We start from the raw sequence: 26291 nt of genomic DNA, 5'->3' as shown, positions 1-26291 counted from the left end.
GTTATATTGTTAGATTGTACTCTCCTAGATTCACTCCCCTGGTGAACTCATTTGCTCCATCGGCTTCAACTATCATGTCTGTGCAGGTGACACCCAAATCTATATCTCCTCCCCTGTTTTCTCTCCCTCCCTCCCTCCAAGCTCACATCTCCTCCTGCCTTCAGGACACCTCTACTTGGATGTCCTCCTGCCACCTAAAACTCAGCATATCCAAGACAGAGTTCCTTAGCTTCCCTCCCAAACCCTGTCCTCTCCTTGACTTGCCTGTCACTGTGGATGGCACTACCATCCTTCCTGTCTCACAAGCCCGCAACCTTGGTGTCATTCTTGACTCTGCTCTCTCATTCACCCCACACATCCAATCTGTCACCAAAACCTTCCAGTCTCACCTTCCCAACATCGCCAAGATCCGCCCTTTGCTCTCCATCCAAACCGCTACCTTGTTATACAATCGCTTATCGTATCCTGACTGGATTACTGCATCAGCCTCCTTTCTGACCTCCCAACCTCCTGTCTCTCCCCACTTCGGTCCATACCTCACTCTGCTGCTCGGATTATCTTTCTACATAAACGCGCTGGGCATGTAACCCCCCCTCCTCAAAAATCTCCAGTGGTTGTCCATCAACCTCCATATCAAGCAAAAATTCCTCACTGTTGGCTTCATAGCTCTCCATCACCTTGCCCCCTCCTACCTCACCTCCCTTCTCTCCTTCTACATCCCAGTCCACACACTCCACTCCTCTGATGCTAACCTTCTCATTGGGCCTCATTCTCACCTGTCCTGCACCCTACCCCTAACCTGGAATGTCCTTCTCCTCAAATCCGCCAAACAGTCACACTTCTCTCCCTCTTCAAAGCCCTACTGCAGGCTCACCCACTCCAAGAGGACTTCCCAGACTAAGCCCCCCTTTTCCTCAGGTCCCCCTCCCCTCCCCACCACCCCAGCTCGCTCCTTTTGCTGTACCCCTTCCCTGCCCCACAGCACTTGTGTATATTTGTACATATCTATAATTCTCTTTATATTAATGCCAGTTTACTTGTTTTGATGTGTATATCTCTATAATTCTATTTATTTATGCTGATGCTATTGATGCCTGTTTAATTGTTTTGATATCTGTCTCTGCCCGCCCCCTCTTCCTCCCCCGCGCCCCCGCCACTGTAAGCCCATTGTGGATAGGGATCATCTCTTTATTGCTGAATTGTACTTTCCAAGTGCTTAGTACAGTGTTCTGCACAAAGTAAGTACTCAATAAATATCACTGATTGATACCAAAGTCCTGTCAGAAAGTCAGGGTGAGTCTAATGAAAGGTGGTTGAAAAGCCCAAAAGTTAGTATTTGTCTCTTTTCTTTTGTTTGCTTTTCATAGGAATTAATAGTCATGGATAAGCAATGCATTTTCATATGCAGATTATTCATTCAATCACATTTACTGAGCACTTACTGTGTGCAGAGCACTGTACTAAGTGCTTGAGAGGGTACATTAGAATAATAAACAGACACATTCCCTGCCCACAACAAATTTATGTTCTCATCATCTGGTACAGTGCCTAGTGGGTGCCCAGTAAATGGTAAAATAAATGCTACTTCTAAAAAAAGACATAAATTTTAAAGTGTATTAATTATGGTTCATTTTTGGCACACATGAACAAACATTTTTGATTAGACATCTGTTACTTTTAAGATTATGTTCATACATTAAGCTATTAGGTCTGTGCACTTGGTTCTGTGACCTTTGAGCATTTGGTTTTTGCCCCACCCTCAGCCCCATGGCACTTAGGTACATTTCTATAAATTATATATTTATATTAATGTCTTTCTCCCCTCTCTAGACTGTAAGTTCACTGTGGGCAGGGAATGTGTCTGCCAACTCTGTTGCATTGTATCAATCAATCAACCATATTTATTGAGCACTTACTGTGTGCTTACTTGGAAGAATACAATTCAACAGAATTAACAAAGTTCCTTGCCCATAACAAGCTTACAGTCTAGGGGGGAGACAGACATAAATTGAATAATTGTGCTCTCCCAAGTGCTTAGTACACTGCTGTACTCACAGTAAGCGCTCAATAAATACCATTGATTGACTGATTAGCGTAGGGATATATTAGAGCATTGATTTTCTTATTGTTCCTATAGTTACTATATATGGCTTTGCTATTTAAAGAACCAAATGGCTCTTTACCATTTGTTAGAACCATTCAATTAACCACTATCAAAGGATGTTAAACCATTCTGGATTTCTTAAATTAATTCAAGGATTAACTTCTTTATTATTGCCCCATTACACAACTGTCCTTGCCTGTCATTACCTTTTCATTTCCTTCTTCATTTTCATTATCTTCTTCATTTCCTTTTCATACACTTTTTATGTTCTTTGTATTTTAAATGGCAAAATGGATGCAAGCATCCATGCAAATACAATATTGAGAAGCCCTGAAATTGAAATTTAAGCCTGCTTATGTCAAAGAATATCAAAGGCTTTCATAACAGTGTGCATTGTTTCCCTCAGGGCTTGATTACCAACTCCCAGTACCCAGGTGTATCAAAATTAATCAACTTCTCCTTTTAGAAAATTTATTTGGTGACTGTATGAGGCAAGGACTCCTGCTTTTAAACAAGGAGATTCCTCATTGCATCAAATGGGTGCCCTTAATATTAATAATAATAATGTTGGTATTTTTTAAGCGTTTACTATCTGCCAAGCACTGTTCTAAGCACTGGGGTAGATACAGGGTAATCAGGTTGTCCCACATGAGGCTCACAGTCTTAATCCCCATTTTACAGATGAGGTCACTGAGGCACCGAGAAGTTAAATGACTTGCCCAAAGTCACACAGCTGACAGGTGGCGGATTTGGGATTAGAACCCATGACCTCCGACTCCTAAGCCTGGGCTCTGTGCACTGAGCCATGGTGCCCTTCCATCTACCTGGCCTTTACATTCTTGCTGATTTCTTCATCAGTGCTTTCTGACTGGAAAACAATTAGAATTTTACATTTACTTGAATTATTTTGATTATGAATAGCTATCTGAGTTGTGAGAGTAACATGACCTGGACAGGCTGAAAGTGTCAGTATCACTGAACAATCAGTCTTTTTTTATGGTATCTCTTTAGTGGTTACTCTATGCCCAGCACTGTACTGAGCACTGGAGTAGATACAAGCTAATCAAGTTGGATACAGTCCATGTTCCACATGGGCTCACAGTCTTACTCCCCATTTTTCAGATGAGGTAACTGAGGAGCAAAGAAGTTAAATGACTTGACCAAGGGTACATAACAGATAAGTGGCAGAGCCAGGATTAGAACCCCGGTCCTTTTGAATCCCAGGCCCATACTGTCAATGAGGCCGCACTGCTTCTCTGATTCATGTCTGGTTTTAGTAGGTAAGGTACTTTTAGACTCAGAAATGCACATGCCTCATAAAATTGGGGCCTTCTTGCTGCACGACACTGAATAAGGGTGGAAATTGAAATGCACCCTCTTATATTCAGCACCTCGCAGAGGAAAAGAGGGGATAGAGAAACTAGTTCTAGAAAAGCCCTGGTAATCATACCTGAACAAGGTCCTCAAACGAAATAATCGCCAAAGTTAAGGAGGAACCAGTAATACTGTTCAAACACTGGGATTTGTCACTGAAGACCCAGGGATTAATGAAAAGATGCAGAGAGATTTTAAAATGTTACTTGGTTATGGTCTGCAAAGCAAACATGGTTCTCATCATGGTGCTTCTCCTTAGGGAAGGCGTGGAAACAGTTTAAAAGTGAAGTAACTCCAAATTAGATCACCTTGTCCAGTTTTACCACAGACATTTTAAAATGGTATTTATTAAGCGCATTCTATGGTGTAGTGAATAGAGCATGGGCCTGGGAATCAGAAGGTCATGAGTTCTGGTCCCGGATCTGCCACGTGTCTGCTGTGTGACCTTGGGCAAGTCACTTTACTTCTCTGTGCCTCAGTTAACTCATCTGTAAAATGGGGATTAAGATTGCAAGCCCCATATAGGACAGGGACTGTGTCCAACCCGATTTGCATGTATCCATCCCAGCACTTAGTACAGTGCCTGGCACATAGTACAGATACCGATTAACAAATACCATGGTTACTATTATTACTATGTTCCAAGCACTGCACTAAGCACTGGGGTAAAGCTAATCTGGTTGTACACAGTCCATGTCCCACAAGGGGTTCACACTCTTAATTCCCATTTTACACATGAGTAACTGAAGTACAGAGAAGAAAAGTGACTTGCCTAAGATCACACAGCAAACAAGTGGCAGAGCCTGGATTAGAATCCATGACCTTCTCACTCCCAGACCCGTGCGCTCTCCACTAGGCCATGCTGCTTCTCACTTGGCCCCATTACTTGGTTTAGCCAAGATAAGCGATTTCACCGTTGGGAAATCTTCTGGCAGATCAGAATGTGGGTATGCAGTCAGCAACCAGAGGAAGAGGTAATCTACCAGTTGGAGCAAAAGCAATAGGCAGAGAGAAGATTCCCTCTGAGCACACCCTTAGGAAAAAAACAAGCTCTACCTCAGCTTTTCCCAGAGAGTGGAAGAACTCACTACCTGTGGCAGAAAAGGCAGATTCCTCCCTGAATGCCCCAATAGCTTCTGGAAAATGTAGGCATACCAGTCCTTCACTCTCTGTGTTTTTGTCCTTTCCTCCCCTGCAACTCCTTTGCTTTCTTTCAACCAGACCTATTTTGCTTTGGTTGTGACCTACCTGTCTAAACAGTGTTGAGATGTAGATGTCTCTCCCATTGAAGGAGAGAAAAAAGAACAAGTTTTATGGCTAATGCAAAATTTTATAACCTACCACTGCATAATCAAGAGTTACCTGTAATGGAAGAAAGTTACATGAGAAGTAGCGTGGCCTAGTTTAGAGAGCATGGGCCGGGGAGTCAGAATTCCTGGATTCTAATCCAGACTCCACCACTTGTCTGCTGTGTGGCCTTGGGCAAGTCACTTAAATTCTCTGTGCCTCATTTTCCTCATCTGTAAAATGGGGATTAAGACCGTGAGCCCCGTGTGGGACAGACAGTGTGTCCAACCTGGTTATCTTGTCTCTACTTCAGTGCTTAGTACAGTGTCTGGCACATAGTAAGCATTTGATGAATACAATAATTATTATGTGTATTGAATAGCATTTTATAGATTTTTAAATGATTTTATAGTATATAGATTTTATAGATAAAGCTGTACTCACAAAAAACATCTCTCTGTCACTGTTGTGGGAGCTCTATAGTGAGAAGTTCAGTAGTCTGTATGTTTTGTTAGGTCGAGCCCAGCTACTAAGACGTCAAGTTAGAATCTTGAACATTAGTGACTTTGATTGTTCATTCATTCATTCAGTCATATTTATTGAGTGCTTACTAAGTGCTTGGAAAGTACAATTCCGCAATAAAGAGACACAGTCCCTGCCCACACTGAGCTTACAGTCTAGAAGAGGGGAGACAGACATCAAAACAAGTTATCAGGCATCAATATAAATAAATAGAATTATAAATATATGATCATGCCCCTATCATTCAAGAACCAGCCTGGTGAAAGTGAGAGATCTATCACAGTCAAATAATCCAAAGATAGGCAGCCATAGAGTTCCCCGCCAAAAATTGGCAAATAATGAATACCAAATGAAGTGGTCTTGTCTTATGCTGTCAAGTTGTCTCCAACCCATAGCGACTTCATGGACACATCGCTCCCGGAATGCCCCAGATCCATCGGCAATCATTCCGGTAGTGTGTCCATAGAATATTCTTGGTAAAAGTACAGAAGTGGTTTACTCAGTAAACAAGGTCTCTGCCCTCAATTCTTTCCCATGCTGCTGCTGCCCAGCACAGATGAGTTTTGACCTGTAGCAGATTGCCTTCCAATCACTAGCCACTGCCCAAGCTAGGAATGGAATAGGTATGCCTCTGTTCGATTCTCCCTCCCATAGCCAAGACTAGAACAGTACTGGAAACTCTCCAGGAGCAATCCTGAGAGGGGAATGAAGTGGTACAAACTGGCAAATGAGGGTAAAGAACAACTTCCTTTGGGGCTGCACAAGATACAATGGAGAAAGATTCAAATTGCTTTGAGGAGGCCAGGATTTTCAAATCCTGTCATGAGATGGGCTACTCATAGATGCCTGGGTTTAAGCAAACACTGTCAGCACATAGGCCATTGCAAAGAAGAAGTAATAATGAGGCAGCGTGGCTCAGTGGAAAGAGCCTGGACTTCGGAGTCAGAGGTCATGAGTTCGACTCCCGGCTCTGCCACTTGTCAGCTGTGTGACTGTGGGCAAGTCACTTAACTTTTCTGTGCCTCAGTTACCTCATCTGTAAAATGGGGATTAAGTGTGAGCCTCACGTGGGACAACCTGATTACCCTGTATCTACCCCAGCACTTAGAACAGTGCTCGGCACATAGTAAGTGCTTAACAAATACCAACATTATTAACATTATTAATAATGATATTTACTGAGTGCTTTTGGAACGCAGTACACTGTGCTAAGAGTTTGGGAAAGTAGCAAAAGACCTGTTGCCTGATTACAAGGAGCTTACAGTCTAATGGAAATGCAGACTATAAAATCGACCCAAAGGCTTTGGATTTATTGTGAAGTGGATCATGGAGTTCTTGGGAAAGAGAGTGACAGTTATGACACCCACAGTTATGATACTTAGTGCCATTTAGACATCACAGCATATTGGAGATAGAAGAAGTGTACAGCCCAGTGCGACCAACTCGGTTTTAAGAAAGCTCAAAGATGTGCTTCAAGAGGTGAAGAAAAGGGACTTTAATGCAGACAGAATTAAAAAAAAAAGTGACCAAGAATTTGGAACAGGACATCAAAGTGCGTAAGACACAATTACTTACAAGACATCTGCTTTCCCCTCTCACTTCAAAGCCTTATTGAAGGCACATTTCCTTCAAAAGGCCTTCCCTGACTAAGCCCCCAAATTTCCTCTTCTCCCACTCCCTTCTGTGTCATCCTTACTTGCTCCCTTTTTTCTTCCTCGCTCCCAGCCCCATAGTACTTAGGTACTTATCAGTAATTTATTTATATTAATGTCTGTCTCCCCCCTTCTAGATTGTAAGCGTGTTGTGGTCAGGGAATGTGTCTGTTTATTGTTGTATTGTACTCTCCCAAGCACTTAGTACAGTGCTCTGCACACACTAAGCACTCAAAAATTGAATTGAATTTAAAGCCAATGGTGAGGAGTTTCTTTCTGATGCAGAGGTGGATGAGCAACCACTGGAGGTTCTTGAGGAGTGGGGAAACCTGGACTGAATAGTTTTATAGAAAAAGGATCCCAGTAGTAAAGTGAAGTATGGACTGAAGTGGGCAGAGGCAGAAGGAAGGACAGGGAATAGACAAGCATTGTTTGGAAGTATGTTGAGATTAAGAACAAAACATGAGGGAGAATTTGAGAAGAGCTGAAGAAATATAAAGCTGAAACACAGAATCTAGTAATTGAAAGTCAAGGATGGCAAATAGGATCAAAATCACATTTTACAGTGATCGCTCCTTCTCTAAAGTCACAGTAAGTCTCTTGAGTAAGTGAAGAACCAGTCCCAGAAGCAATTTGGGAAGAAGTGGAACATTCTGTTCAGAGTGTGAAATGTAAAAACTGTCCCAGGCAGGAATGATATATGACTGGAATGTTTCAAAGCAGAAGGTTTACCTCAAAAGCCCTGGCACAACATTTCAATGGGCCCATTATGAACGACAGCCTGCCGACTGCATGGAAAAGAACGGACAATACTGTTGATGAAGAAAGAAGACTCTGAAGACCTTCAAAACTACTATCCAATAACTTTCTTACAAATATACAAAATCTTCACCAGAGTAACCACATCAATAATGACCTCGGACTGCATACCATCAGAGAACAAGCTGGATTTTGTTCAAGATTTGCAACTTGTGACCACATTCACTCCTTCTGCCAGCTAACTGAAAATTCTGAGACTTCCAAATCCTGGTTGGTTTTTGGGCTTGTGGATTGCAAAAAAACAGGACTTAACCTGTGGGCACAGGCCTGGCACCTTTCATGAAGAGCCCCCAGGGTCAGAGGAAATGGTATCCAATAGCTCAGCTCTTCCCATCTGTCGACCCTCTTCTCTTCTCCCTCAGCTTATCGTGGCCAATGGCAATGGAAGCGATGCAAAGAATTAGGACACTAGCACCTCTTGGGGGAAAACGAAGCTCTACAGGAAGCATTTTAACTCATCAGAATTTAATGTCATTTTTGATTCAACTGGAATTAACTTGAGGCATGGGTTTTTCAGGGGGAAATGCGGCACGATTATGTGACTGAAATAAAAATGTTCAATTGCCCTTACTGTATGAATGTGCTCAGAGGAGTCAAGTGGGGGGATGGCAGCTCACCAGAACTTTTGCAGTTGTATTAGAAAACCCAACGGGGAGGAATTAATAAGTTTTGATGGCAAATAGAACATGGGGTATTTTTGCAAGTGGTGCAGCAGAATTGGAAAGGGAAATCAATCAGTTAATCAGTTGTATTTATTGAGTCCTTTCTGTGTGCAGAGCACTGTACTAAGTGCTTGGTAGATATAATCAGTCACATCAATCAATGATATTCATTGAGCGCTTACTATATACAGAGCACTGTATTAAGTGCTGAGGAGAGTAGAACACAATAGAGTTAGCAGACATGTTCCCTGCACACTCTTAGCTTATGGTCTAGAGGGGAAAATGTTTCCACATATTCAAGAATTAAAGTTGTCGTTACAAGAGAAGCAACGTGGTCTAGTGGATAGAGCTCGGGCCTGGGAGTCAAAAAGTCATGGGTTCTAATCCAGGCTCTGCCACTTCAGTGCTGTGTGAACTTGGGCAAGTCACTTCACTTTTCTAGGCTTCAGTTTCCTCATCTGTAAAATGGGGATTAAGACTGTGAGCCCTATGTGGGACAGGGACTGTGTCCAACCTGATTTGCTTGTATTCACCCCAGCACTTAGTACAATAGTTTGCACATAATAAACATTTAACAAATACCCTAATAATAATAATAAAAAAGAGGTTGAGCTAGATAGAGATAAATCTCTAAAGGACAAGTTGGGAGACCCAAGGAATAATGACTGAAAAGATCTGTTTCTGTCAATTGTGAAACAACTAAAGAAATAGAAAGCCAACAAGGCCAGTTGAATTAATGGTGAACGTAGCTGGGGAAGGAAAGCAACATGGATCGGCGATATCCAGATCACCTCGTTTGAAAAAACGCTGTCATCATCATCAATGGTATTTATTAAGCACTTACTTTGTGTAGAGTGCACTTGGGAGAGTAGAGTGCAGCAGAATTGGTTGACATGTTCACTTCCCACAACGAGTTTAACAGTCTAGAGAGCAAATGAAGATTTCAGATCTCATAGCCCCAGCACTTAGCAAGTGCCATAATTGTTAATTACTATTTCCTAAAATCAACTGAAAGGTGTATGTTTAAAGTCCCACTTTAAGGACACATTTCAAATGAAGACATTAGGCTAACTCCTTTAAAAAGATCTGCCCTTTCCTCTCCATCCAAACTGCTACCCTGTTAGTATAATCTCTCATCATATCCCTACTGGATTACTGCAACAGCATCCTTTCTGATCTCCCAGCCTCCTCTCTCTCCCCACTTCAGTCGATACTTCCCTCTGCTGCCTGGATTATCTTTCTACAGAAGCCCTCTGGCCATGTCACTGCCCTCCTCAAAAATCTCCAGTTGTTGCCTATCAACCTCTGTATCAAGCAAAAACTGCTCACTGTTGGCTTCAAAGCTCTCCATCATCTTGTCCCCTCCCACCTCACCTCCCTTCTCTCCTTCAGCCCGCACATTCTGCTCCTTTGGTGCCGCTAACCTTCTCACTGTGTGACGTTCTCACCTGTCCCGCCGTCAACTCCTGACCCACGTCCTACCTCTGGCCAGGATTGCCCTCCCTCCTCAAATCCACCAAACTAGCACACTTCCCCCCTTTCAGAGCCCTACTGAAAGCTGACCTCCTCCAGGAGGCCTTCCCAGACTTAGCCCCTCTTTTCCTTTGCTCCTCCTTCCCTCCCCATTGCTCCAACTCATTCCCTCTGCCCTACCCCCCGCCCCACAGCACTTGTGTGTATGTGTGTATCTATATATATATATAATTATTTTATTAATGATGTGTAATATCTATAATTCTGTTTATTCATATTGATGCTGTTATTGCCTGTGTATTTGTTTTGATATCTGTCCCCCCACTTTTGGACTGTGAGCCCGTTATTGGGCAGGGATTGTCTCTGTTTGTTGCTGATTTGTACTTTCCAAGTGCTTAGTACAGTGCTCTGCACCCGGTAAGCGCTAAATAGATATGATTGAATGAATGAATGAAAAAAAGATGTGATTTGTGTATATACAAAGTAAAAAAAAAGTTGGGGTGCCATGTTGCTCCCTAGCAGAACAGTAGATAGGACCTCCTTTATAACAAATTAGATCCCAAGAAAGAGAAAACTTCCATTCAGGGATTAATGACCAAAATGGATCAAGTGATTAAACCTTTTGGTCAGAGATGGATTCAGTTAGTTCAGTAATGAATCAGTCAGTTCACACCACTATACTAAGTTCTTTGGGAGAGCATAACACAATATAATGGACTCGTCTGCCCACAGTGAGCTTACAGTCTGTGAGGGAGACAGATATTAACATAAATAATTTGTGGGTAGGTACATAAGTACTGTGGGGCTGGGTGACACTGAAGAGAGTGGGGAAAAAAGGAAACCAGGGCTTAGGCAGGGAAGACCTCTTGGAGGAAAATGGGGTGAGTAATTGTCAGATTTGAAAAGGGAGGGCATTCCAGGCCAGAGGCAGAATGTGGCCGAGGGGTCAGCAGCAGGATAAATGAGACGGAGGTACAGTGAGTAGGTTGGCATTATAAGAGCCAAGTGTGTGGGCTGCATTGTAATAGGAGAGTAGTGAGGTGAGGTAGGAGGCGGCAAGGTGATTGAATGCTTTAAAGCCAATGGTGAGGAGTTTCTGCTTGAGGTGTAGGTGATGGGCAAGCACTGGAGGTTCTTGAGGAATGGGCAAACATGGACTGAATGTTTTTGTAGAAAAAAGGATCTGGGCAGCAGAGTGAAGTGTGGTCTGGACTGGGGAGAGACAGGAGGCTGGGAGGTCAGCAAAGAGGCTTGATACAGTAATCAAGCCAGGATAGGAGAAGTGCTTGGATTAACGTGGTAGCAGTTTGGATGGAGAGGAAAGGATGGATCGTAACGATGGTGTGAAGGTTGAATTTACAGGATTTAATGATGGATGGAATATATGGGTTGAATGAGAGAGAGGAGTCAAGGATAACAGGAAGAATAGTGGTGCTGTCTTCAGTGACGGTAAAGTCCGTGGGAGGGCAGGGTTTGGGTGGGAAGATGAGGTCTGTTTTAGACATGCTAAGGCTGAGGTGATGGCAGGACATTCAAGTTGAGATCAGGGTTGGAGATATGGATTTGGGAATCATTCACATAGAGGTGGTAGTTGAAGTCATGGAAGCGAATGAGTATTCTAAGAGAGTGGGTGTAGAGGGAGAATGGAAGGGGACCTAGATGGGGTGATGTGTATGTTGTTATATGCTCCTAAAAATGCTGTCTTTTGATTCATTATTTGAAGACAAATGTATTCTATATCATGGTTTACAGAATGATATTCCAAAAATAATATATCTCAGGTATATTCTGGAAGACCAGATTTTCTAAATTTTCTACCTCTGAAATGGAGTAGTGATTAAATCTCAATATACAGCCCTCTACTTTTGAAGTAGAGACTTGTATTTCCCAATGTAATATTAAACCAAGTGAATGTTACCTTGAAAAATCAACTCATTGCAGCAAAATGTAGTTTCTGAAATATTCTTAGATTTCTATGAATAAATTTATTTTCAGATGGATTATCCCAAATCCTTATGGGTCTCATTTATGTTTCCTTTAAGTGGATTGATTCCACTGAAGAGATTGATTTAACCACTTACATCGGAATATAAACATTTTCTGAGTTTAAAAATACCGATTTATATGCCTTGGGTTGCTCATCATGTTTGAATTTGATTACTCACAATGTTGTTCCTTTTGGATTTACATTTTTATTAAGATAGGATGTCCAAGGAAGATGTTTACTTTTTTGAGCAATTTTCACCAATTACAAAGTTTTGATCTTGCATATTAAATAACTGGATCATAGTCATTTTAAAAGAGATTTTCTTGAGAAGGAACTTGCTAATGATCAGTCAATCAGTGGTATATATGGAGTGCTTACTGTGTGCAGTGCACTGTACAAAAGCATATTTCTAGGTTGCCTGCAACTGGTATACTTAGGGCTTTAAGAAATAAAAATTCTAATATATGACATTTCATAGTTCAAAGGGGAGAACAAAGAGTAGAGGCTAGACTATGGCAAGAGCACAGGCTTGGGAGTCAGAGGTCATGGCTTCTAATCCTGGCTCCGCCACTTGTCAGCTCTGTGTCTTTGGGCAAGTTGCTTCACTTCTCTGTGCCTGTTACCTCATCTGTAAAATGGGGATTAAGACTGTGAGCCCCGCATGGGACATCCTGATTACCTTGTATCTACCCCTACGCTTAGAACTCTGCTTGGCACATAGTAAGCACCTAACAAATACCATCTTTATTATTATTATTATTATCTATATAGTCTTACTTTTCCTTAAAGAGGGTTAAAAATACCATGTTTATTTAAGAAAAATTAATTTTTTTAACTGTTTCAGTTATTTCTGATCAGAAATGTTATCAAAATATTTTAACTATTTTTATTGCATTTCAGGTATATCAAGCGCTTAGGGTTGGTGCCCTCCTGTGATAAATATACACTCCAAAAATCCTTAAAACTTGAAGAAAACTTTGGAAGCATACTCTTCCAAAGCCATGATGCATTTTAAAAGTGGACTGGAATTAACTGAGTTGCAGAATATGACTGTCCCGGAAGATGATAATGTCAGTAATGACTCCAATGATTTTACAGAAGTTGAAAATGGACAAATAAATAGGTGAGTTGTTTTTTTAAGTGATGCCTTCTGTATCCAGTGCAAGAAATTCTTTTTTAAAGTATTCTGATATTCTTTCTTCTGAATTATTCATCAAGCCATGCTCTATTAGCTGTAATTCATTTAAAAAAAACCTTTTATTTATGGTATTTGTTAAGCACTTACTATGTGCCAGGCACTGTTCTAAGCATAGAGGTAGATACAAGGTAGTTAGGTTGGACACAGTCCATGTCCCACATGGGACTCACAGTCTTAATCCCCATTTTCCAGATGAGGTAGCCTGAGGCACAGAAGAGTGAAGTAATCTGCCCAAGGTCACATAACAGAGCCAAGACTAGAACCTAAATCCTTCTGCCTCCCAGACCCGTGCTCCACCACTAGACCATTCTGCTTCCCGATTTATATTCATATGTGACATCTGTTGGGGAAAGACAGCAATAGCAGATGAAGCAGACAGAAGAGTGATTTGTTTATTCTTTCAAATCTTTCAGTTTTATATAGTAACTGTACAACTGTATTATATCCCTAGCCTAGAATTTTCAAAGATGAAATTTTAAAGTGCTGAAGCTTTGAATAGAGGCGCTGTTGGATTTATACCCACACACTGGCTTATCTTTTGCCATCCTGTGCCTACACCCTACACCCATGCAGAGCAGCATGACCTAGTGGCAGGAGCATGGGTTTGGGAGCCAGAAGTCATGGGTTCTAATGCCACCTCCACCACTTGTCACCTTTATGATCTTGGGCAAGTTACTTAACTTCTCTGTGCCTCAGTTACCTCATCTGTAAAATGAGGATGAAGACTGTGAGTTCCAAGTGGGATAACCTGATTAGCTTGTACCTACCCCAGTGCTTAGAACAGTGCTTGGTACATAGTAAGCACTTAAATACCATTATTATTATTATTATTGATAAATATGTTGAACAAAACATCATTCACAGCAGCTAACATTCCAATGCTAAAAAACTAAAAAAGCAATAGTAAGAATAGTACCGCAAATGATATATTTTTAATGACTGTAAAGTAATTGTAGTGGGAAACATATTAAGGGACATTAGATCTTATAATTTAAGATTTTTATGGAATATAAAATTTAGACTCAAAAATAAAAAATGAGACTACAGGAAAACACTTAAATGACTCCTAGCTTTATTTTGACTAGTGTGTCGCATTCTGAATGGTTTTATTTATATATAATAAATGTAATTTATTGTGTAATGTATTTATATTAATGCCTTTCTCCCCCTCTAGTCTGTAAGCTTGTTTTGGTTAGGGAATGTGTCTCCTTATTGTTATACTGTACTCTTCCAAGTGCTTAGTACAGTGCCGAGCACAAAGTAAGCGCTCTATAAATACGATGGAGTGAATGAATGAATAGTACAGTTCTTTGCACACAGTAAGCACTCAATAAATATGATTGAATGAATATATATATATATATTTATGTATATATGTTTTATGGTATTTGTTAAGCAGCATGGCCTAATGGATAGGGCAAGGGTCTGGAAGACAGAAGGACCAGGGTTCTAATCCCAGCTCTGCCACTTGTCTGCTGTGCCACCTTGGGCAAGTCATTCAACTTTTCTCTGCTTCAGCTATTCATCTCGAGAATGGGTATTAAGACTATGAGCCCCATGCGGGACCTGGACTGTTCCCAACCTCATTAACTTGTATCTACCCCAGTGCTTAGTACAGTGTCTGATGCAAAATAAGGGCTTAACAAATACCACTTAAAAAAAACCACCAAAAAATAAAAATGTGCCGAACAGTTGTAAACTCTGCGATAGATAGCAAATTAGGCTGGATGCAGTCCCTGACTGGAGGTTATACGTTGCACTATTTTAGCTGTGCCATTTTGCCCGAGATTAGGAAATGAACCTCCCTGCTCTCCCCTTCCTTCCTCTTCCTTTCTCCTCCCACACAGCATCAGAAACATCATGACTCAAAGTACATTAGTTACCCCACCCCACATTTTACACTCTGCCCCCAACAAACAGCATGATGTAGGGGATAGAGCTCAGGCCTGGGAGTCAGAGGGTCATGGGTTCTAATCCTGGCTCTGCCACTTGTCTGCCATGTGACCTTGGGTAAGTCACTTCATTTCTCTGGGCTTCAGTTACCTCATCTGTAAAATGGGGATGGAGACTGTGAGCCCCATGTAGGACGGGCTGTTTCCAACCCAATTTGCTTGTATCCACCCCAGCACTTAGTACAGTAACTGGCACATAGTAAGCACTTAAATACCATTACTATGAATTATTATTATTAACACACCAGCCAGTCCATCTCCAAAACCCCATAACCCCACAGATATTCTCTGGAGCCATTATGCATAGAAGGGGCTGTCGGGACGACAGTGGGGAGGGAGGGAAAAGGGGGCCGTGTTAAAGGGCCTCTAAATGCTGGATGGGGCGACTCATGTTCAGTGGATTCGTTTCCTTTTAAGGCAAGAAAGGAATAGGGAGGGTTCATAGGGAAGCAGTATGGCCTAGTGAATAGAACCTGGGCCTGGGAGTCAGAAGGACCTGGCTTCTAATCCCGGCTCCGCTACGTGTCTGCTGCATGACCTGGGCCTCAGGTACCTCATCTGTAAAATGGGGAGTAAGACTGAGCCCCATGTGTCCAACCTGATTAGCTGGTATCTACCCCAGCTCTTAGAACAGTGCTTGACACATGGTAAGTGTTTAACAAATTCATTCAATCATATCTATTGAGCGCTTACTGTGTGCAGAGTACTGTACCATCATTATTTTAGCTTCTTAGAAGTTTCCATCAGGAATCCTCCACCTCAGCAGTGGATTACGGGGCTGGGAGTTAGCATGGAAACTACCACAGCTGTGGGGCATTTGTAGCAATCAGTACATCCTTGCATCTGGTTATGTACCCCTCAAGCACTTTGATACTTACCCCTCCCTCAACCACCTCCGCTATCTAATCTATTTTAAGGTCTGTCTTCCTCACTAGATTGTAAGATCCTGGTGGGTAGGTGTCATGTTTAACAACTGTACTGTATTGGACTCTCTTAAGCATTTTGTACAGTATTCTGCACACAGTAAGCTCTCAGTAAATGCCTTTGGTTGATGAACAATGATATCCTCGTTCATATATATTAATATGTACTGCACCACCTACAGAGAAGCTTGAATAGAGAAGCCTAGGGTGTTAAATAGTTTTCATTCTCTGTGGTTACAAAGCAATGATCTAATTCTAATTCCCACAGCAAGTGACCATTGATGAAGGCAAGAACCGCTTTAAATGTCAAAAACCGACAGGGCAAAGTTAGGCGGCATTCTCCAAGCCTAAATTTCAATTCTGAAGTCTCCCTTTAACTTTTCCCTTTTGGATTATATTTAGGCGGCCATAACCAAGGTAATCAGTTATGCTGCTTGAGATCCTTGGTTCTTTTAAATGTGAACAAAAATTATTTGGTTTGTCCGCAATTGCCACTTATTTGTTAGAGGATGATTCATTCTTCACCCCTGACTTAATCAGGATATAGGCCAAAAGTGATCTCGCCTTTCCACAAACTGTGACTAAGAATCTGTGTGGTGTAGAGAGGGATTGTGGGTCTGCACCACTTGATTGTTGTTGTTCTGTGCATATTTTCAGTATACCCTCTACTGCCCTTTTTTGTCCATCTTCATTTATAATGTTCATGTGGCTTAATTTCTTTACCCTGTAAAGTCAAATAATGACCAAGAACTAGCGCTCAGAGGAAAACAAAGTGAAGAATGGATGCATCAATCTGAAAAAATAAAAACAAAGTATGTTTTTCAGACAAGATGCAATGAAACAAAATCTTTATTTGCATCTACAGTGGCTCAGCTAGCATGCTTTTCCATTTCGACACACCTGAGAATTCTTGGTATCTCTCCAGACCCAAAGCGAAAATGCATAAATATATCAAGAGGAGTTATTATTATTTTTGTTATTATTATTTTCTCAGTATCATCAAAAGTAGTTTATGCTCAACAATGTGGTCTCAGAAGTTTCAGATAAACATTGAACTTTGGAACATTTTTAAGCATCACTGAATCTTTTGAAACAGGCAGTTCGGGCACAGGCAGAAGCTGTCCTTAGTATAAACTGTAGAAATATCCTTTATTCTATAAAAACTCTTTCTGTAAACTACTCTTTCTCCCTCACCCTGTAAGTCCAGCTGTTAAAAATGTATTTCCGCATAATGTCATGTCGAGCCACAATCTAAACTACTTGGGTGGTTTATGACTAATTTATGGTAGATTAGTTTACTGTATACAGAAAGATCTTCCTTAAAACTAAAAGCCATTCTTCTTCCTTTTCCTGTTATGTCAACTATGGAGTTTGACAAGTGAATGACCCACAACAGAAAATAATACTTTCTAGCCAGAAATATAATAATAGTGGTATTTGTTAACCATTTACCGTGTGCCATGCACTGTGATAGATACAAGATAATCAGGTCAGACACAGTCTGACACAGTCCCAGAAAGGGCTCATAATCTAAGTAAGAGGGAAAACAGATATTTAGTCATCATTTTTTAGATGAGGAAATTGAGGTTCAGAGAAGCTAAGTAATAATAATAATAATAATGGTATTTGTTAGGTGCTTACTTTGTGCCAAACACTGTTCTAAGCACTGGGGGGAGGGTTACAAGGTAATCAGGTTGTCCCACCTGGGGCTCATACCCCATTTTACAGATGAGGTAACTGAGGCCCAGAGAAGTTAAGTGACTTGCCCAAGGTCACTCAGGCAAGTGGCACTGCTGGGATTAAAACCCAGGCCTCCTGCTTTCTGGGCCCATTCTGTTTCCATAAAGCCTTACTGCTTCTAGAGCGAAGCATCCACATTTACCCTACTTCTTGTTTTTCGATTGTGCTCTTTTCAAAAGTACCCAAGGTAAACTTCTACCATGTAAGGTGTAAGTGCACTGTATATCTTAGATCAGGGCCTGTCCTGGTTTGCATCAAGCTGTTATAGCTCTCATTCCAACACTGCATAGGTTTGGGATTATCCTCTGGTCTTTTCAGACACAAGACTCTTCTCTTCCCCCATGGGCACATCAAGTTAGCAGGGCTGTATCTAAAACAGCTGTGTTCCCAACTGGGTGGGATGGGGCCAAACCTCAGATTTCTGGCCTACAGGAAGGTCTCAGATTTGGAGCAGGTCACCGAGGCACTGTTCGTATCTCTCGCCTGGCCACCCCGTCTTCAAAACCATTAGGGAAGACAGGCAAGCAGAAATAACTTACGGTGTTTGCTGCTCCCGTTCTGCCTGGATCTCGTCTGACTCCAAAAGGGGCTTCTTGTCTCTGGTTTGTAGCCAGGCCCATCCTGAAAAATCCCAAGAGAGACAGACAGACAGACAGAGAGCCCATTTGACAAGCCCTGTGTAAAACCCACAGCGTGGAATAGTGGATAGAACCCAGGCCTGGGAGTCGGAAGGTCATGGTTTCTAATTCCGGCTCAGCCACTTGTCTGCTGTGTGATCTTGGGTGAGTCCATTCACTTCTCTGTGCCTCAATTCCTTCATCTCTAAAATGGGGATTATTCATTCAGTCATATTTATGAGTAGTTGGGGTGTTTGGAGTCGGATTCCCTTCCCTTCACAGAGAAGCTTCACAGAGAAGCAGGGTGGCTCAGTGGAAAGAGCCTGGGCTTGGGAGTCAGAAGTTGTGGGTTTGAATCCCGACTCTGCCACTTGTCAGCTGTGTGACTGTGGTCAAGTCACTTCACTTCTCTGTGCCTCAGTTACCTTATCTGTAAAATGTGGATTAACTCTGAGCCTCATGTGGGACATCCTGATTACCCTGTGTCTACCCCAGTGCTTAGAACAAATGCTCTGCACATAGAAAGCGCTTAACAAATACCAACATTATTATGTGGGAATCAATCAGTGGTATTTATTGAGTGCTTACTTTACACAGAACACTGTTCTAAAAACTTGGGAAAATATATGTTGTACTTTGTCTTCCCAAGTGCTTAGTAATAATAATAATAATGATGGTATTTGTTAAGTGCTTACTATATGCCAAGCATTGTTCTAAGTGTTGGGGTAGATACAAGGTAATCAGGTTGTCCCATGTGAGGCTCACAGTCTTAATCTCCATTTTGCAGATGAAGAAACTGAAGCCCAGAGAAGTTAAGTGACTTGCCCAAAAGTCATTCAGCTGATAAGTGGCGGAGCTGGGATTAGAAACCATGTCTTCTGACTCCCCAGCTCATGCTTTTTAAAGTACACTGTACTCTAGTGCAGTGCTCTGTAGGCAGTAAGCACTCAATAAATACCATCATTTGGTTGACAGTACAGTAAAGTTGCTAGACACAATCCCTTCCCACAAGAAGCATAAAGTCTAGAGGGGAAGATAGAGTTTGAAACAAATACAGATAGGGGACAAGGCCTAAGGTGTGTGGGTATGTAGATAAGTGGTGTAGTACTGAGGCTGGGTCAGTATCAAAGTTTAAAGGGTACAAAACCAAATGCATAGACGACGCAGAAGGGAGAGGGAGTAGGGGAAAGGAGGGCTTAATCAGGGAAGGCCTTTTGGAGGAATTGTGATATTAGGCTGGCTTTGAAGGTGGGAAGAGTGATGTTCTGTCGGATATGAAGGGGGAGAGTTCCAGGTCAGAGGGAGGAACTGAGTAAAGAATTGGTGGCAAAATAAGCAGTATTTTTAAGTGCTTACTATGTGCCAGGCAATGTACTAAGCACAGGGGTGGATGCAAGCAAATTGGGTTAGACACAGTCCCTGTCCCACGTGGGGCTCCCAGTCTCAATCCCCATTTTACTGATGAGGTAACTGAGGCACAGAGACATGAAGTGGCTTGTCCAAGGCCATAGAGCAGACAGGTGGCAGAGCTGGGATTAGAACCCATGACCTTCTGACTCTCAGGACCATGCTCTGTCCACTACACCACGCCGCTCCTCTAATGAAAACAGCGTACAATGAGTAGGTTGGAGTTTGAGGAGTGAAGTGTGGTGCCCGGTTGTAGGAGGAAATCAGTGGGTAAGATAAGAGAGGGAGAGCTGATTGAATGCCTTAAAGCCAAAGGTAAAAATTTCTGTTTTGATGCAGAGGTGGATTAAGCAACCTCTGGAGGTTTTTGAGGAGCAAAGAGACAGGGACATGGAAGACAGGAAGAGTCATTTTTTAGGAAAATGACCCTTGGAGCAGAGTGAAATATGGACTGGAGTGGGGAGAAACGGGAGGTAGGGAGGTCAGCGAGAAGGGTGCAGTAGTCAAGGTGAGAAATGACAAGTGCTTGGATCAGCATGGTAGCAGTTTGGGTGGAAAACAAAGGGTGAATTCTAGAGATGTCCTGAAGGTAGAACTGGTAGGATCTGAATGTGTGATGAGTCAAGGATCATGCCATTTTTTTCCCGTGGGGTCACTGACCTCCTCAAGAACAGTGCTTGGCACATGTAAGCGCTTAACAAATACCATCATCATCATCATTATTATTTTTTATCTCCTTAGACTTGGAATTCTTGTCCCAGTGCCATCTCTTCATTTTTTTTATGGTATTAAGCACTTACTACATGTCAAGCACTATTCTAAATACAGGGTTAGATACAAGGTAATCAGGTTGTACACAGTCCCTGACCCACAAAGGACTCAAAGTCTGTCAAAGGAAGGATTTAGTTCCTATTTTACAGATGAGGTTACTTATGCACAGAGAATTTAAGTGACTTGCCCAAGGCCACACATCAGACATTTGGCAGATCTGGGATTAGAACTCCTCAGGCCTGTGCTCTTTCCACTAGACCACACTGCTTCCCAGTCTTGCTCTTCTTCAAGATAAACAGTATTACCCTTAAAGTCCTCTGAGATAATCCCAGTTTTTCGAATTAACAGTGACTTTTAAGGGTCACTGTTCTAAGTGCTAGAGAAGAAACAAGATAATCATACTGGTTACCTCTTGGGTCTCACCTACAGCTCACGGTCAAAGAGGTAGAGAGAGCAGGTATCTTATCTGCAGTTTATACATGAGGACAGCAAGACTCGGAAAGGTTAAGCGACTTGCCCAGGCTCAGTCAGCCAACAGGTGTTTCACAGAACTGGAAGGAGAACCCGGTTCTCCTGACTCTCCTCAAGTTTTCTCCACACAGTAAGCTGCCCCTTATTCCTAATCACTTTTGTAGCTCTCCTTTGTTTCCCTCACCAACTTTTTCATAGCATTTTCAAGTTACTGAGACCAAAATTAGACAGTGTTCCAGCAAGAACCTGAACAGTGCCAAAGTTGAGGGGGAATTTTTTCATTTTCTTCATGCTCTGTCATACTGTAGTTTACTTTCTAAACATCTTCTAATTTGCACTTTAGGACCCATTATGATTTCTAGATTTTTTTTGGAGCACAGTAGAACTTCATTAATTTTGGCATTTTTTGCTCCCTCTTTTTACTCTATTGTTCATTTGGTCATATTTGTTGAGCACTTACTGTGCAAAGCACTATATTAAGCGCTTGGGAGAATCCAGTATAACAATAAACGGACACATTCCCTGTCTACAGTGAGCTTTACAGTCCATTGTTGTCCCCCAAAATACTTATTCAGGGTAAAAATATTTTAATATTTAATCAGTGGTATTTTTTTTAGCACTTACTGTGTGCAGAGCACTATACTAAATACTTGGGAGAATAATAATGATGATTATGATTATAATAATATTTGTTAAGTGCTTACTATGTGCCAAGCACTGTACTAAGCCATAGGGTGGATAAAAGATAATCAGGTCCTCCATGGGGCCTACAGTCAAAGAAGGAGAACAGATGTTGAATCCCCACTTTGCAGATGAGGGAACTGAAGCAGAGAGAAGTTAAATAATGTGCCAAAGGTCAAACAGCAGACAAATTGCAGAGCCAGGATTAGAACCGAATCTCATTCCCAGGCCTGGACATTATAAGAGTTGTGGGGACACGTTCCCTGCCCACAACAAGTTTACAGTCTTAGTGTAATGACATTAATAAAGCTGTAGACTAGCAACCAGAAAATATACAGAGCATTAGGGAAATCAGAGAAATAGAGATGCTTAGAGCACTTCCTGTTGACTAAGCTGTGGACAGAGAGATGTAAGATGATAAAAAAACCCAATAGAAGCCTCCACAAGATATTACTGAACTCAACACAACCCTTAGACACACATCCCTAAACATATACAGACACACAGAGACATACACACAACTACACCCACAGACATACAGAGAAAATTACTCCACAATTTTGTAATTAAACTACATTTAAAAAATGCATGAATTTGGATTAATCCTCAATTCAGACTGAATTTCTCCCCGTCACCCTTAGAGTTAGTAATAGTTCATTTATTTATTTATTTAATATGGTTTTTGTTAAGTGCTTTTTATGCGCCAAGCCCTGTACTAAGCATTGGAGTAGATCTAAGATAATCAGGTCCCACAAGGGACTCACAGTCTTAAGTAAATTGGGGATCTGGTATTGAATCCCCATTTTGCAGAGGAGGGAACTGAAACACAGAGAAGTTAAGTGACTTGCCCAAGGTCATACAGCAGATAAATGGTGGATCTGGGATTAGAACCCAGGTCCTCTGACTTCCCAGGGACTAGGAAGTCAGAGACAATGCTGCTTCTCAGTAGTAGTAGTAGTAATATTTATTAGTAATATTAGCATTAGTAGTATTTATTAGGTATCTCCTGGGTGCAATGTACTGTTCTTAGCATTTGGGAAAGAACAAAGAAAATAGAGACAAGTTCTCTACCCACAATTACTTTATACACTAAAGGAGGAGATGGGTTTAACTATATATAACTAGAGTAATGAAAATAAACCATGAATTGTATAATTAAATCAACGTTTCTACACATGTGCTGAGAGAAATAAATACATAAGATCTCAAAATGACTGGTGGGTTTTTTCAGTTCAATAATAGGTATGAAGAAGAGAAGGCTCATTGGAGTGAGCGCATGGGATTTTATGTGCATAATTGTCTTTGTTATTAGAAGAAAACACCCCTGTTGGTGACATTCACCTGTGGGTACAGATGTGGTTGAAAAAGCCGGTGTAGAATCCACTGCTCCAACTTCATTGGGCATACAAAATGGCAGTCTTGCATTGCTGTATATAGTGTTTGCAGTGCCTGGTGCTGTTTTCTCTTTTTTGCCTCCACCCTCCCTTATGCATCTTCCCTTCTGTCTTGACTCTGCTGTGTACCTCTTAAGCAATTTGAGACTCACCCCAGCTTCACAATGCTTATGTAAATATTCTTACACATATTTCCCCTATCTCTAATCTATTTTAATGACTATCCCCCCCCCCCCCCAGACTGTAAGTTGCTTGTGGGAGGGATCATGTCAACCAACTTGTACTCTCCCAAGAGCTTAGTACAGTATTCTGCACATAGTAGATGCTCGATATCAATGATTGATTTAGTATAGTGCTCTGCACAGTAAATGCCACTGATGGATTAAGTTTTTTTAAGATATTTGTTAAATGCTTACTATGTGCCAGACATTGAATTAAGCACTGTGGTAAATATAGACTAATCACATTGGACACAGTCCCTGTTCCACATAGGGCTCACAGTCTTCATCTGAGAAACAGCATGGCATAGTGGATAGAGCACAGGCCTGAGAGTCAGACGGTCTTGGATTATAATCCCATCCCCGCTACTTGTCTGCTGTGTGACCTTGGGAAAATCACTTCATTTTGTGCCTCAGTTACCTCATTTGTAAAATGAGGATTGAGACTCTGAGCCTCATATGGGACAGGGACTTCATCCAACCCGATTTGCTCATATTTAGCCCAGTGCTTAGTACAGTGATTGGCACAAAGTAAGCGCTTAACAAATACCATAATTATTATTATCTCCATTTTACAGATGAGGTAAATGAGACTCAGAGAAGTGAAGTGATTTGCCCGAGCTCACACAGCAGAGAAAGTGACAGAGCTGGGATTCCAGAGAAGTGAAGTGACTTGCCCAAGCTCATACAGCAGATGAGTGGCAGAGACAGAATTAGAATCCAGGTCCATCTGACCCCCAGACCCGTGCTCTACCCACTCACTAGGCACACTGCATCTCAAGTTATAAGGGTTTCTTTCTGTGTGAAATTTTCGCTCAGAGCCATTCTGTATTTGCTACCTATGAGTCATGCAGGTCTGTCCTTAGCCTTTGACTCCCAGTTTTCAGCTTTACTGCACGTTTGCTTTACTACATACTTAAATTGCTTCTTCTGTCCCCTTGGCTCTCGCTTTTCCCAATTTCAGCTCCCCATAAAGTAGCTAATAGGATTCTGTCATTCATTTTCCTCACATACCTCCCCCTCCACCCCTATATATGTTAAGATGAGCATAGCTTCAGTGCTAGGAGAACAAAGTCAGTTTTTTTTTGTTTACTTTAAAAATAATATAATTGTGTTATATGTTAAGTGCTTACTATGTGCTAGGCAGTGTCCTGAACACTGGGGTGTATACAAGCAAATTGGGTTGGACACAGTCCAACATGGGGCTCACAGTCTCAATCCCCATTTTACAGATGAAGTAACTGAGGCTCAGAGAAGTAAAGTGACTTTCCCAAGGTCATAAAGGAGAGAAGTGGCAGAGCTGGAATTAGAACCCATGACCTTCTGACTCCAAGGCCCTTGCTCTATCCACTGCGCCATGCTGCTCTTTATGTTATTTGTTGAGGGCTTTCTGTGTTCTGGGCACTGTACTAAGCACTGGGATAGATAAAAGCTTATCAGATTGGACACAGTCCCTCTGACTGTAAACTCAGTCCCTCTGACTGTAAACTCACTGTGGGCAGGAATTCATTCATTCATTAGTATTTATTGAGCGCTTACTATGTGCAGAGCACTGTACTAAGCGCTTGGGATGAACAAGTCGGCAACAGATAGAGACAGTCCCTGCCGTTTGACGGGCTTACAGTCTAATCGGGGGAGACGGACAGACAAGAACAATGGCACTAAAATGTGTTTATATTGGCAGGAATGTGTTTATATTGTTATAGTGTACTCTCCCAAGCACTTATTACAGTGCACTGCACAGTAAATGTTCAATAAAAATGATGGACTTTCCCACATGAGGCTTACAGTCTTATTCCCTATTTTATGTGAGGTAACTGAGGCCCAGAGAAGTTAAGTGACTTGCCCAAGGTCATGCAGCTGACAAGTGCCAGAGCTGGGATTAGAACCCAGGTCATTCTGACCCCCAGGTCCATGCCTCTATCCATTAGGCCTCGCTGCGTACTTTATGTTGGGATTTCAGCTGTTTGTGTTTTTTTAAAAATTTTGGATGACATTCTAAACCAAGCCTTTTTATTAGCTTTTTAAAGGAAAAATCAGTTCAGAATTCCCAAGTTGCTTCTCGCACCTGTTCTCCCAACATCTGAAAATATAAATATTAAAACAATTAAATGACAGACCACAAATCCTGATTATTTAATAGGTGATTTGGTTGGGGAAAAATCTTTGTTTTAGGGATCTCAGGGCTTTATTGATGAAAGCTGCTGGGAATGATTTTTAAAGAACATGCTTTCTCCCTCTAGACTATAAACTCATTATGGGCAGGGAACGTGTCTCTTAACTCTTTTGTACTGTACTCTCCCAAGTGCATAGTACAGCACTCTGCATGTAGTAAGTGCTCAATAAATACCATTAATTAACTGATTGATTAACAAGGTATCTGGAGGATTGGATGATGTGTTATAAACGGGCACAAAATGTAAAGGAAATAGAGGTGAAAATCACAATTTTTAAAAGGCAGAATCTAAGGACTTTCCTAAAATCATATTTAGTGACTGCTTACTGTGTGCAGAGCACTGTATTCATTCATTCATTCAATAGTATTTATTGAGCGCTTACTATGTGCCGAGCACTGTACTAAGTGCTTAGAATGAACAAGTCGGCAACAGATAGAGACGGTCCCTGCCGTTTGACGGGCTTACAGTCTAATCGGGGGAGACGGACAGACGAGAACAATGGCAATAAATAGAGTCAAGGGGAAGAACATCTCGTAAAAACAATGGCAACTAGATAGAATCGAGGCGATGTACAATTCATTAACAAAATAAATAGAGTAATGAATATATATACAGTTGAGCAGACAAGTACGGTGCTGAGGGGATGGGAAGGGAGGGGGGAGGAGCAGAGGGAAATGGGGGGAAAAGAGGGTTAAGCTGCGGAGAGGTGGAGGGGGGGTGGTAGAGGAAGTAGAGGCAGAAGGGGAGCTCAGTCTGGGAAGGCCTCTTGGAGGAGGTGAGTTTTAAGTAGGGTTTTGAAGAGGGGAAGAGAATCAGTTTGGCGGAGGTGAGGAGGGAGGACGTTCCAGGACCGCGGGAGGAC

General features: G+C 41.7%; 1 protein-coding gene and 1 non-coding gene across 3 annotated transcripts in view; one reads left to right on the top strand and one right to left on the bottom strand.

The window, feature by feature from the left end:
• Nucleotides 1-26291, top strand: part of SLC38A1 (solute carrier family 38 member 1) — a 95970-nt gene that overhangs the window by 13572 nt on the left and 56107 nt on the right. For both annotated transcript variants that reach the window (XM_029057629.2, XM_029057628.2), the window contains one exon: nt 12781-13003. In XM_029057629.2, the coding sequence (XP_028913462.1) occupies nt 12882-13003 (122 nt within the window). In that variant the 5' untranslated portion in view covers nt 12781-12881. The remainder of the gene's footprint in view (nt 1-12780; nt 13004-26291) is intronic.
• LOC114809306 lies at nt 5854-5991 on the bottom strand. Its single transcript, XR_003757093.1, has one exon. It is a non-coding gene; the product is annotated as a small nucleolar RNA SNORA7 (small nucleolar RNA).

The sequence above is a fragment of the Ornithorhynchus anatinus genome, chromosome 2 (genome assembly GCF_004115215.2).
Source record: "Ornithorhynchus anatinus isolate Pmale09 chromosome 2, mOrnAna1.pri.v4, whole genome shotgun sequence".
Classification (NCBI taxonomy): domain Eukaryota; kingdom Metazoa; phylum Chordata; class Mammalia; order Monotremata; family Ornithorhynchidae; genus Ornithorhynchus; species Ornithorhynchus anatinus.
This window is presented reverse-complemented; position numbering and strand designations above follow the sequence as displayed.